Raw genomic sequence first — 14,284 nt, forward strand, 5'->3', positions numbered from 1 at the left:
AACAGCCGCCGAGGCGCCGCGGCCGCGGGGAAAAGCCCGGTTTCTTTTTCGCGCGGGCGGGGTGAGCGGCTTTAGTCGTCTTACGGCGACCCGTTTGTTTAAACAAGCGTTGCGGTAGTGGCAAATGGTGGTGTCGTTCGGTAGAGCCCGGAAGAGTGGTTTCAGTTGGTGTCATTGCCAGAATGCCGTGATTTTTAATGGTCGGGAGTGCGTTTCCTAGGAGCGTAAATTATCGATGGGACAGTGAGCGATTGATAAAAACACGCATTACTCTAAGCTTGTGGCTGTTTAAATTATCTTGTCATCATTTACAAAGTCAGCGGTGAAACGACAAGAGCAAACTGGCACGATATTTCCTTGACGAGTTATAATTGCTGCAATTGATCTGTGTCCGTCACTCTGAAGCAGCATCGTGGCTGCTCAGCAGTTTGTGTCGTGGGAGGAAACGGAAGCCACAGTTCGGGATGCCTCGTCCTTACACCTTCTGAGACAACCTGCGTTCGCCGTAGACGCCAGGCATTGCTAAGATCTGTTCCAGACATTGAGGTGATGCACCAGCTTTGGTGATACCAGATTTTTATTTAATCTTTGTGGTTTATTGGTTCTTAAAACAGTGCTGTGACAATGCCTACTTCCAGCTCTTAAATGGCTTTATTGTTAAAGGTGGTTCCCTGTAGCTTTACAGTCTGCTGCTCTTTATGCCAGCGTGAAAACCCAGGGGTGATAGTAAGTAACTGAGCTTTATACCTTGGTAAGGGATATAAAAGATTTTACGCTGTCTCAGGTTGGGTCGTTAATATCCCCTGACTGCAGTTACCACTGTTGTAATCTGAGGACAGGCTGGTAAGTAATAAACCCTACTAAATTCCAGTCAGCTCTTATTCCTAAACGGAGAAGTGATGGATCAGTGAGGACTTGGTTTGATAATAGTTACATTCAATAATGTAAAAGAGAAATCTTCCTTTTCAGAACCTAGGAGATGGTGGTTATCTAGTTTTATATTGTACTTCTTGCAGAAAATAACCAGCTGTCAGTAATAGACTTTTTTAACTTGCTTCCTGGAATCTCTTAGGAAAATATTTAAAGTCAGTCCACCTTTGATTATCTCCAGGCATAGGAGCTCTGTCTATATTAGCAAGTATCATCGACCAGCAGCATTGGGGCAGTAAAGCAACTAAGGGCTGAGGACCTGACATCTACAACCATTCCAGGGGATTTTTAAAATTTGGACTGACTCTGGCCTTGCCCCATGGCTTGAATGCCTGTTTGCAGTTGGAGTATGTTACGTGCGCTCCTAGAATGCATCTTCAGTTTTATGTCACCCTAAAGAAACCCAGTTCATGCATTTTGAGACTCTTCAGCGGTACACAAACTCATGCCCAGGAAGCACGGACAACTGGGAGGTTTGCTTCCAAAGAGCACTCCCGATCTGAACCCGGGGCTCATCCAGACACACCTTTCCTCTCTGAGGCACTTCACGAAACAGAAGGACATGTGCAATGTTAAACACAAGCTTAATAATTGACATCTGGCTTGAAACAAAATGGCACCACCTTTTTTAACAAGTGTATTTGCTATTTAACAACTTCCACATTGTGGCACTATCTTACAGGGTTTTGAGCTTGCAACCTCAGAACCCTGTAGCTGCCCACTCCTGGTGCGATGGGCTGACTGTTTTCTGACGCAAAACACAGAGGTATTGAAGTAAATTTTGTAGAAAAGAATGGGTTTGGCCAATTGATCGTTTAATTTTTTTTAAAGTTGAGTAGTAGTTGAAACATCTTATTTCAACATTCTCCATGTGAAATGTTCCATGAAGTTTTAAATTTTCAATTGAAGAATAAATGGTGTTTTACTCAGTAAAAATTTTTAAAAGTAAAAAATTCAAAGTTATCTTAAAACCCCTGTTGTTACTTTGACCTAAACAAGTATTTTCATGGAAGTTTCCAAAAATTAAACCTTTCTTATTTTATTTACCTATTCTACAGATGTTATGATCCACCACACCTTTTTGTTGCTTGGAAAAATGTTAGTTTCACAATTTTCTAGAAGTTACAGTTGAGTTGTAAACCCTTGTTTTAAATAAGCAGGTTTTTGTTTTTAATTGAACTATAGAATACTTGACAGGTATTAAAACATACCTATGAATGCCTGATGTTCTTTTTTTTCTTTTTCTTTCTCTTTTTTTTTTTTAAACTACAAGCGATTGTGAGCCTTCTTTTAAAAGCAGAACAATACCCTCAGCCCTTGTCGACTGGAGCATGCAACAGTTAACAAACAAGATAAATTATGCTTTAAAAGCCCTTTTGCTCTTCATGCCCTCAATAAATTAGGTTTTATTTCCTCAGAAATAAAAGCATTCTTTCTCCCATAGGAAAAGGGCCAGGATGATTCATATGTAGGTTTGTGAGATTCTGATTGTTGCTTCCACATCTGTTCCATGGAAAGCTGGAAAAATAGTGAGAAGAATTGCCTAGTAATTTATGACTAACATAGTTATAAAATATTAGTTTATCATTTTTATGGTGACTTCTAATGAAATATCCCGTTTTTCATTGATCTTAACCTTTAAAATATTAACAGTCTAAAAAAATTGCACAGCTGTGAAAAGACATCTAAAACAATTAAAAGCAATACAGAGAATATATGCTCACCATGGTTTTGTTGGTAAGGACATTTCCTCGTTGGGCTGCTTTTCTCTAGAGGAAATCTAACCTCTAAATCACCATTTTAAGCATAAAATTAATAACGTCCCCCCGCTTATTTTGAGAGAGATTTGTTACAATTTTGTGAGACTATAGTCATAGGTACAGTATAAATACAAAGGAGCATTGGCTTTAAGGATGGATTAATTTAAAAATAAAATGAGAACATGGAGACATAGTCTTCAAAAATTACTGGTTTTGGCATCTGTAAATAGCACTAAGATCTGTAGATCTCAAGCAAGTACGGGCATATTGCAGTGGCTGAAATTTTTATGCTATTTCACAAATGAACAAATGTTGCTATAAAAGCAGTATATCTCCTAGAATCATTCTAGAGTCATCCTAGAGTCATTCCTAGATTTTTTTGTTGTTACTAGTTTTTAATTATAGTTGTATTTAATCCTCACCTAAGTGTTATTAATGAAGTTTCTATTTCCTACCATGCTTATGTTTGATTGCATAATAAAAATGTATCTTTTCCGTGCTATTTCATGATCATATATTTCAATATAAATCAAATCTGCCCAGTTTTTTTAACATCCTTTTAATGTCCTCAATAGTTATTTAAATTCAAGCTCTTAGAAAGAAGATGGAGTACTATTATAAGTTAGCACTTCCTCCTCCTGTTTATACAGGGGTTTTCTGTACTGCTTATATTGCCTAATATAAGTTTGGCGTGGAGAAGACTTGCCTCCACACGTAGGCACTGCTAGTATTTTATCCAAGAAGTAAAGGAAAAAAAGAAGTAACCTATGAACATTGCAAACTTGATAAGGCAGAATGCTTATTCAAGGAGTAAGATCATAATTTTCCTACTGGAAAGCTGCTACATCTGCCTTATGAATAGGGACAGCTGTAAGTAAGTATTTCAAAAATATGGGAAGACTGTAACTGTAGCTGTCTTGAGGAGTTACTCTGCTGTGTCTTGGAAAAGACTCGTAGCTGTTGGCTGCCGCCAGCCTGTTAAGAAGCTAGAAAGAGTAAAAGATGGTTCAGCCTTTGGTCTGAAATTGCCTCTGTGGAGCAGCTCCAGGTTGCCGTAAGTGGACGAGTGGGTTGATGCACTTCTCGGCTGCACCTAACTGTGAACTCTACGTGTACAACTAAAATCTGAATAAAAGCTTACCTGATAGGTGTGAATTGTTTGTGCTACATCTTGGTCCCATGGGGTCTTCCTGTGCTTCGTTAAGTGTGGTGGTATGGCCCTTCTGTGGTCCAAGACCCCAGCTGCTCTGCTTGCCTGGAGGCACCCAGCCGTCCCTGCCTGGCTCCGGGTGTCACACTGGCTCTGACAGGTTTCCTGCGCGGAATTCAGCCCCGGTCACGGCGTCAAGGCTTGTGCGTCACTGAAGAGTTTTGGTTTTGTGCTGGCTCTTTTCCCAGCCATGAATCTCACTTGTGGATGATACACGTCGTGAATTCCTGGACATACAGAGGAAAAAAAGTTACTCAGGTTGCCCTTTTCAGGAACTGCCTGCTTGCAGACAGTTCATGTTTTTACTTGAATTCAGAAATCCAGATTAGAGCACAGAAGAGCTTACAGAGTTGGGACACTCATCCTGAGATTTTGGGTCCATTAACCAACTTGCTCTGTACGTTTAGATATTTAACTATTTTAAATTTCAAATTAATACTAATTTTTCAAATTGCCCAGGGTGACTAAGGCGCAATGACTAATACACCATAATAGACTAATCATGTGGATGTGCTTCCCAGGCACCCAGATCTGAAAGTAAGTTTCTGCAGAAAAAAATGGCGTGTTCCTCAGTGATTTCAAAAATATTTCACTCCATTTTTCTGCATGGCATGAAAGCCTTTTGCAACAAGATGGTATAATCCAAACTTTGTACCATTACTTTTATTTTGAAGCCCGATGCAGCATCGCTGAAATCAGTGAGAACAGGCTTGAGAATGAGACACTGACTTAATCTACTTTGTATCATATACTACAAAAACTTAAGTCCTCGGCATTTTATTTCAGAAAGATCAACGTGGAAATGTATAAAATTCTAAAGGATACTCCTGTATCTCCAAACCTAAGGAAGTTACTTTTTTTTTCAGATTGTGGTTTACAAAATTTCTGTCTTGGTGTGTATAAATTAATAGCTGTCTTTCCCATTGATCATAATTAGGTAATCAATGACTTCCATTTTTTGTGTTCAAAATAATCTAGGCTTAAACCAGAACACTTCTGTTTTCTTTAGACTTTTCTACTGGAATGGCATCTTCTTCCTTTTATGATAGATGTATAGAAAGATACTTTCAGGCTACCAGTTAACAATCCCACTTTTGGGAGCTGAGTGACATTCGCACAGAAATTAAACCAGGCAAAGTGGTGGGGCTAGTAAAACACGTTTGTAATGCAGACCAGCTGTCTTCCCATTTGTGAAATGCATTCGTTTATGAATGAGTAACATGGCTGCTGCACAGTTGGAAAAGTAACATGAGGAAAGCATTTCATGTGTTTTATCTCTTCGTGTGACCCAATCATTGGAAAAGAGACAGCCTGACCCTTGTGACGTGACAGCTCTCAGTAGTTCACTAGTAATTTGAGACAGAATATGTAGTAGCCATGGGAGGCTACCACATATGTGTAATGGTTTGGGAGCTGTGACAGCTTCGTTCTAAACAGTGACGATCCTCTCCCCCTCTCCCTGTAAAGTTCACTTAGGTTCTTTTCATGTTGTTTTTCTTTTAAAAAGCACAGGACATGTTTTACCCAATTACACAGGATTTACGGGGATAGGTTTCTGGAAAAATATGTCTGTGTGTTTGTTTAATTTTAGGCATTGTAAATGGCCCTCTGATTTCAAAGAGAGTATTCAGCACTACATAAGGTTAAGCACGTTATCAGTCTCCATGGGATAGGGGGTTAATACGAGCTCTTGACTTCCCTAGATGGTTTAACAAAATTCTGCTGCTGCTTTTCTCTATGCAAGCCTGAAACACTGGAATCGGCGAACAGGTTGTGAACAGTGCGCTATGACAGTACAGTTTAAGATAGTTAAATATTAGGATGTATACTGCCAGGATTGACCTTCTGAGGGCCATTTTCATACACCTGTAGTTCTGAATAATGTGAACATTCACAATGCCTTTGCCAATGAAGTGTAAGGTCTAAGAATATTGAACCAGGGCTTTATTTTCCATGCTTACTTTAGAGGTCAGCGTGCAAACCGGCACAGGGTGACCCGCAGTGAGTGCCCCATTTTACACTGAGAATCGGAGAATCACCTTCAGCCAGCAGGCTGTCTGCTCTGCTCTGCTCTTCGAGTACTGTAAGGGCTCAGCACTTGCTGTTTTCTACAAATAACTTGCTATTTCTGTATGTGGACCTTGGTAAGCGTTTGCTAACAAGGGCAACAGCAGTCATTTTAAGATTTGGGAAGAGGAGGCAAGAACAGTCCTCTCTGATGCTGTTAAATCCAGGGCAGCCTGTCTCATCTTCATGCCTTGTGAAATGGAAGGTGGCTGAGGAGAACATGGGGCATGTACATACTGTATTCTGCTGCCAGTCGATATTCCAGTTCAGGGCATCTAACCTCATTTCACTTGGAAGCTAATGTAAGCAGTTCTTACTGGTATGAGTACTAAAATAGGAAACTAATAATTCCTAGAATCTGGGTTGGCCTATTATGAATGTCAGACATCAAAGAGAACATTTCTTCGTAAAACTTTCATTCTAGGATTCAAATAGACTCTTTTAGCTCCTCTTCCATTCATTTTAATATGAACGGCCACGTAAGTGCTCTCAGTAATAGTGCTATCCCAATTTTTGCGTGACATTCTGTCAACGATGTACATTAAAAAGAGATTATTAAATGGAAGATGCTTTTAGGTCCCCATATTTTTGCCACCTGAGGCAGGATCATTAGGTTAAGATAAGAAAATAACAGTGATCTGTAGCTATTACAGATTATTTAATGCAGTAAGGTAGATGATACCCTTTCAGAAAGAAGCCTGACAGTCAGAGGTGGAACAGTTGCTGTAATTTATTTGGCAGGAAAAAACAGCGTCAACCTTTGCAATATCTGTGATAAAAAAAAATAAAATTCACTTGAGTGAAATTCAGTTCAGAGAGTTGCCTCCAGGAACGGCGCATGCTGGAATGTTAAATCAAGAAATGTGTTACAAATTGTTCATGTACCACTAGGTTCAGCGGCAGCAGCTGAGAGAGTGGGCTGTGATACTGAAGGCAGCAGAAAGAGGTAAAATACATTCAGCTTTTAGTGCTCGGTTTACTGCACTATTAATTGAAGACATTATCACAGTTGAACCGAGTACCCCAGTGTCAGTGTGGCTGACAATAATAAAGAGGCAGCCATTTCAGTGTATTATTTCAAAACACTCCAGTACTTAGTACATAGCACATTAGCTTTCATAATTAAATTAATGCCTTTTGATTTGGGACCACTGGCATGTGTATTGTGGCATCTGGAGGAAATACAGGAGAAGATTGCCAGGGAGGGAGAGGGGGGAAGAGACCTCCTGGGTGGCATGTCTACTAAAAAGAAAAGGCAAGGCAAGACACGGATTCCTAATTGCAGCATTTCCCTCATCAAGAAGTGTGCTTGTCCCCTGAGAGGTAAAGCAGGTAAAGACAAGGTCCCAATTCTTGCACCTCAAGTGTGCAGTATTAATAGAACGTACAGCTGGACTCATCATCTTCACAAGAAGCTCACCACACTGCAGGAGGTGACAGGACACTGGTAAGCCCAGTTCGTTGAAGGACAGCTAATTTACGTGTTTAGTGTACAAATTCTACCTTCACTGCAAGGATCCTCTGAAGCTGCGATGGGCCTGGTATGATACCGTCAACGAAATGCAGGCAAGAACAACCCCGAGGCCAATGTGAGTTACTCTGGAGGCCAAATTTAGTCCTAAGTATATAAATACATTAAATAGAGTTTGGCCAGTCAAGGCCCAGGATATGGAGCTCATAGTCTCTGACTGAAAGAAGGCCCAGCCTAAGATTGGGTACTAGAACGGTTCATAAGCAGGCAGACATTGACACTGGGAGAGAAGGGATAGGAACTTTGGGATTGCGGTTTCCATGGTTATTTATGGGTGCATACACTGGTTCCATTACATCGGAGAATGGCTTTTTTTCTAAGTCTTCTCCATGCTTTTCGGCAGTGTGGCAAGTGAGCTTTAGAGGAGCTCTGAGTGCAGGGAGGACAGTGGCTAGGATTTGGAAGTACATTCAGGAGAGCAACAAGCACAAACGTGGAAATGGAGGAAGACACTCAGAAGCTGGTGTTATTAGCAGAACGGAAGAGAAAGGGGAGATACCTTAGAAGTCCAGATCAAAGCCCTAATGAAATACGGTACTGCACTTTCTTACTGGGAGGAGAGGAGGATGGGGAAAGTAGAAGTCCGTGACTAGTACTGATTACATTGCTTAATGTATTATTAGTGAGAACTCAAAAACTGTTGTGGAGAGAAATAATAAGGTGCTGTATCTTTTAAGTTGTATCGAAATGAGAACTTCTAGTAAGAGTTACTAGCTGTGACGTTTGTATTGTGAAGAAATTGGCCCCCTTCAGACATACTGTGAAGACATCATGTATCAGTGAGGCCCATGCTGGTCGCTGTAGATAACGTCCTTCTTAACCAGCTGACAACCTAGAGCATAAAATTGCGAAGACAGTGCACAGTGGTGATCAGCTTGGCATTATGATGTATTAAAATAGCTCACTGTCGAGGAATCACAAAGGAAGAAAGTTTGTGGAAAAATCTAAAACGTGGTCAAAGTTGTGAATTGCAATGAAAAACTATTTTTGTGCAGAGGGGGCTTGTGGAAAATGGCATGGATGCTGGCAAGAGAGGAAGTGATAAATGAGACATTGAGTCTGTCATCACTTGCAAAGTGGTGTTACAAATAAGCATCAAAATCTGAGAAGACAAGGCTGAGGAAATTTCTCCGGGAGTCTTAAAAGCAAAAGAAAGACATTGAATATTTCAGATTTTGTCCACGTGCTAAGGAAAAATTGTTTTTCCAGAAAATGAGTTGCTTTTACCTGCAGAACATAAATTAGCATTCTGAGGGGAGAAAAATCTGAATATTCTTAAATCTGCAACTGCTAGCAGTGTTTTAGTGCTTTCTAAATAAATACCTTTTTTCTTTCAGAACAGAGCTGTAGTGTCTTATTTCCCAGACAAGATTGCTTTGTGCATTCGAGGGTTAGGGTTTGGCATGTGAGCAATTATAAGGTAGCTGTTAGAGTGAGGCAGCACTGTAGTTTTCTGAATGGCTCCCCCACGCATCATCTTTTTTTTGGAGGCCTCATATATTTGCTTTTAGTTTTCCTGTGGTTTTGTGCGTCTTCAGTGGAGTAACAGAGGTGTCCTGTAGGGCTTATGAGTGCATCATTTAAGTTTGACACTAAAAGAAATTCAAAAGTCTGAGTTTAGAAACAGCCAAAAAATCCACGTTGCACCAGATCATTAGCTGGTATAAAATGTTTTATTTCCAGTTATACCACCTGAGCTACAGCGGCTTACATCAGGTTTCGATCTGACCACTCCTGTGTTACCAAACACCCAGGTAATACTTAGTGTGAGATGAAAGAGTAGAAGAGCTCGTTCACTCTTCAGGAAGTAAAAAATGTTAAGTAAATTGAATACTTCCCGCACACCAGAGAACTGGGGTAACTTAATTACAGAGGACTGGAAAAAACAGCTGAGCCAAAGCTCCTAAAGCATTTTCTACTGTAAATACTTGTATTTAATTGTCAGCAATTGTTTAATGTAATTTGGGCTGTTCCCCTACGTCAGCTCTGATACTGGTGTTTATTATTCTTGGAAATATTAACTGTCTACGAGAGTTTTTCAGTTTTAAATAAGAAACAAAAATATTAGTTTAGGAATGATTGTGGGTGATGCCAAGATTTTTAAAAACCAAGAACGAATAATTAATCAAAACAGCTCTCTGATCAGAATAAAATATAAAGCAGACAGTAAATTAGTTTTTACATAACAACACAATCAGGATAAAACAAAAAGGATAATTTGGCTCTCAATTTTCCTCCTACTTTATATAACATGTATTTTTATTTGATTAGCAGTACCCAGGCATTTTTACACAAAAACTTGAGTTCTAAAATGCTTTCACCCATCATAGTTAGTTATTGTCTTAATAAAGGATTGGTAATTTCTCTGTAAATTGTTTCATTCTTTCTATCAGCTGTAGCTTGAATAATTGCATTCCAGCAACGTGTCTCTAAAGAAGTACCAGTTCTTTGTCAGAATTATGCGTATGCAGAAGGACTTGAACAGAAAATACAAAGGTATTTGTAAAAGACCTGATGACCCATAACACACAAAATGTAGGCGTATTAGAGAAGATGCCTATGTGGCTGTTTCGAATATCTAGATTTCCTGGAACCTCTCCGTGGGACGTACTGCCTGAGACAGCAGTTGGTCTTCAAGAGGTCATTGCATCCAGTGCTTGAATACCACATCCTGTCTTCTCTGCGAGAATGTCATAGATTCTGTACAGCTTCCTAAAAATAGCAGTCCAAGACTTCCCCTGTACATCCTGCTGTTTGTGTAACAGGATTTTCACTGATTTGACTTTTCCATGCCTATCCTTTAAAAATATATTATATGTAAAATATATTACATGTAAAAATCTCGGGAGAAAGAAACCCACTAAATCTAACTATTATCTTCAAACAGAAGTGATTTTTAAAGAAATTAAATTTCAGTTCTGCCCTGCCAGGAGTATTGAATCAGACATTGGTAATAAAATGGTTATCATAAATATAGATTTGGCAATTGGTATTAATGTATTGATATACAGAATATAAAACTAGCAAACTCCCTCATTCACAGCATTTTAATTTAACAGCAGTGAAAGAAAAGTTTGGTCCTATATATTGTTATGAATCTTGTTTTCCTTCCTACTAATGTATAAATCTGAGTGAGACTTTGTTTTGTCACCTGTATCCATGTGGTGGGATAAACCTAAATTGTCAGAGCTGACCGGTATTTTTTCTTTAATCCTTGTTTTAAAATCCTTGAACAGACCTATTGTGCCTTTAATCCATTACAAGTGTACAAAAAGGCACTGCAGTCAAAATATGGGCACATTCTATTGAGGTAATTTTCCTCCAGACAAAAACATTTTAAATATGTGTGTGTGTGTATATAGTAGTTCATACAACAGCAGTGAATCATTCAGGCAGGTGGTCCAAATTAGGCACCCCAGTGTGGTGCTTTGCAAGGGGGGATTGTTGTGGGTCCCTTCGTACTTTTTTTCACTTTGTTAATTGAACCAACATAATCAGAGGGGAAGTCTTAATTTTCTGTTATTTTTAAAGTCTTTTTACCTCTTCTTTACCTCACACAGCTTATTTTGTGGAATAAGCCCGGGGTTCATGGTGCTACTTTATTTGCTCCTTATTAACAGTTAACTGATTTTACTTTTTAATCTCTTTTATAGATGAAAGAATTCCAAACTAAAATGCAGTCAATGTTTCCAGCAATTCCTAAAAATAGTGAGTCCACCGTTGAATGGGAAGACTTACTTAAATCCAAGTGAAAGACTCGGAGCCATTTGGAGACGTCTCTTTCAGCAAGAACAGGAGCGGAGTAGCAGAAGTGTCCCGTCTGAAAAACAGAGAAGAAAACTCAGACTGAGCAAGTTACTGACTGAGTTCACTGACCCTGGGGATGCCACTTAACATCTAGCAACAAGGGAATTCAAAACAAAACAAAAGAGTTTATATTGTACTTTTCAGCGTGCTCGGTATAGTTGACTTGTGAGGAAATGGACCCTCCAAAATAAGTTGGCTCCAACTTGAGAGAAGACTGTATCTTATGAAGACTTAAGGAAGAAACTGATCTTCAGTGGTAAATACAAGGAGAAAACCCCAATAAACTCTTGTCCCATCCTGCTTCTTAAGAGGAATTTTAGGAAATTTCTCTAGGAAACAAAGAACACTACTTTCAGTGACATTTGCATGTCCCGTTAAGAATATAACCGTCAAGTCAATTATAACAGATCTGTTACTGAGCCTGAAGGTAAAGCATACAGTGCACTCTTCTGAAAATAAAGGAAATACTTAAATTTGCAACAGAGAAAGCATCTAAACCAAACTATTTTTGTACGTCTGAAGGGAACGTTTAAAACATCCGATATGCAAGTAGTGACCTACTGAGCTCCTCTGTAGTGCATCAGAAGAGATTTCTACAAAGTGCACTGTTTGCTCAGTATTAGGTTTTTTTATTGGATCCCACAATAGTGAATCTGATAGTTTGCATAAAAGTCTCTGCTATATTTGTACAGCAATTTAAGTTGTAAGTGAAAAAGGTATAAAATAGCAAGACACCCAGTCTGTCCTACACAAATATCTTCAGCTAAGAAAGTGTATGGGCAGGGCTAGGTTTTTTTATATTTCAGTGGTTCCTGTGGCTCTTCTACCAGGAGAAGCAGTGTGACATTTTCCACACTGCAGTAGTCTCATGAAGTGTGGGCGTAAACCAGGAAGAATAATGTCTTACTCAAACATTGTATTTCCAGAACTGTAGATCTGTAAAAATGCAGAAATAAAAAAAAAATGCTATCAGTGAACAATCCTTTGTTGAATGCTCAGTTATCAGGTTTTTTTATTAATTGCACACAGTCCAATTAGTCAGTTGTCAGATTTAATAAAGTCCTCTTAAAACCTGTCTTTTGTCATTAAGTCTTTATATTCCTAGGAAGGAATGTTAAAAAAAAGCTTTAAATGTCAGATGAATAATAGAGAAGTATGGTTTTCCTATGAAACATGACAGCACTAAAATAGTATCTTTAAAGCAATTGTAGTGTAATAGTTGACATCTTTTCCATAGCTCGATGCTTGTAATCCAATATTCACTAAACTGTGGTGAATACTGCCATCATATGCACATGAAAAATGGTACTGTTTTCATATTTCTGTTAGTTTGTGTGCATGGTGATACCCGTATTGCCTACGCTTATGCACGTTTAGTGCTGAGTTACCAAGTTTAACAAGTAGCCATGTCATTAAAACTGGTCAGGTACTAAACTGAACTAAATGCAAAGCGCATGATGTCCTTAAGGTTGCTTACCTTTAGTTTCAAAGGTGGGATTCGGGTCATGTGTCTTTATCTGGATTAAAAAACTCACCTAAATCAGTCATCCAAAGTTCCCCGCACAGGCAATGGAGAAAGACGGGACTGGTCCGAGGGTGACTTGCACTGTACTGAAATGAATGGCTGCTCCTGGAATTGTACAAAGCATCTGATCTGGCCTACCTGCTGACTGCCTCTGAAAGGAGCCGCTCTACCCTTGCTTACCTCCCATCAGCACGGTGACTGCATGAGAACACAGTTCAGGAGAAACTCGGAAGCAAAACGAGTGGTTTTCTAGCGCTTTAGAGCTCTGAGGGTTAGACAAGTGCTAGTCCTGGCACAAGAGAGCTGTCCCTTCTGGTAATGGTCAGCCATTGGATCAGTGTGACTGTGTTATAAAAAAAATTCCCTTATGACAGGTGGGATGAATTAAATCTGGATATGGACATACCAGGTGATGCTCTTCAAAAAATCCTAACATAGTGAAATATACAGACAGAAATCTTTACAATAGAATCACACTTACAGGGCAAGTACAGAGTGACCAAGTAAATCCATGTTGAGGTATAAGGCTGAACATAAAACATCTTCGAAAGAGAGAGGAATTCATAGATCATCTTATTCCAAGCTTTATTCTGTGCTTTTGGCTGGAAACGGGTTTTCTCTAGACAAAGGTTTCTGTAGAAGAGTGCAACCATAACGTAGAAGTAAATGAAGTCCCAATCCACATGAAAAACATGGGAGATCTTGGATTTTCTTTATTGCACTGTGCAGCTCTTTTCACTTGGTGAACATCCTGCTGGTTTTGTGATGGTTTGTTTTTTTCTCTTCATGAAAGTATTTGGCAAAGAGTTACTGGAAACCGCTGCAAAACCCTGAACAAATAAATGGGAAAAGTACCTACTACACCAATAGCAGCTAGATACCATAGTGTATGTAGTTATTGCAACTGAGCAAATAAAATTAGGCAAAAAACAACAGGCAATATACATTAAAAAAAAAAATCAAGTTTCAAGACTTAAATACTAGAAGGAGACACTGGCACAAAAAAAGTCGGTGGGTCTAGTGGCTCCCTAATTGCTTTCTCTTTTATTTAAAAAATTGCTTACTCTCTTTCTGCATCAAGAGAGTGTAAAACTAAAACATGGAAAAGGAAGTTTATTTTCATTATCAACTTTTCCTGTGCAAAGAGTTACACTAAAATAAGGGGATGTTTGCAACACTGCTATTCAAAGTGGGTCATGTAGCATAGCTGCAGTGAGTTTCAAGTTGTTTCAAGTCACTTTTCAGCTGACCTCTGTGTGTTTCATTTACACTGATTTTTCACCAACTTTCTGGTCACATTTAGTTACAGGAATAATGGAGGTCATGTGTGTTCCTAAAATTAGCCTGTAGGCTAATACTTAATAATACATGAGCTCCCTCCATACTACTATGTCGCTTGGAAGCAAAAAGAGAAATAGGAAGACGGTGATACAAAGAGATCAGTATGGCAAACG

The 14,284-nt window shown here is 39.1% G+C and overlaps 1 protein-coding gene across 1 annotated transcript in view; it reads left to right on the forward strand.

The window, feature by feature from the left end:
• Positions 1 to 12,380, forward strand: part of TMEM242 (transmembrane protein 242) — a 24,968-nt gene extending 12,588 nt beyond the window's left edge. The window contains exon 4 of the mRNA XM_009319164.1: positions 11,152 to 12,380. Coding sequence (XP_009317439.1) covers positions 11,152 to 11,250 — 99 coding nt within the window. The 3' untranslated portion in view covers positions 11,251 to 12,380. The remainder of the gene's footprint in view (positions 1 to 11,151) is intronic.
• The last annotated feature ends 1,904 nt before the right edge of the window (positions 12,381 to 14,284 follow it).

Source organism: Pygoscelis adeliae, unplaced genomic scaffold (assembly GCF_000699105.1).
Source record: "Pygoscelis adeliae isolate BGI_AS28 unplaced genomic scaffold, ASM69910v1 Scaffold172, whole genome shotgun sequence".
Classification (NCBI taxonomy): domain Eukaryota; kingdom Metazoa; phylum Chordata; class Aves; order Sphenisciformes; family Spheniscidae; genus Pygoscelis; species Pygoscelis adeliae.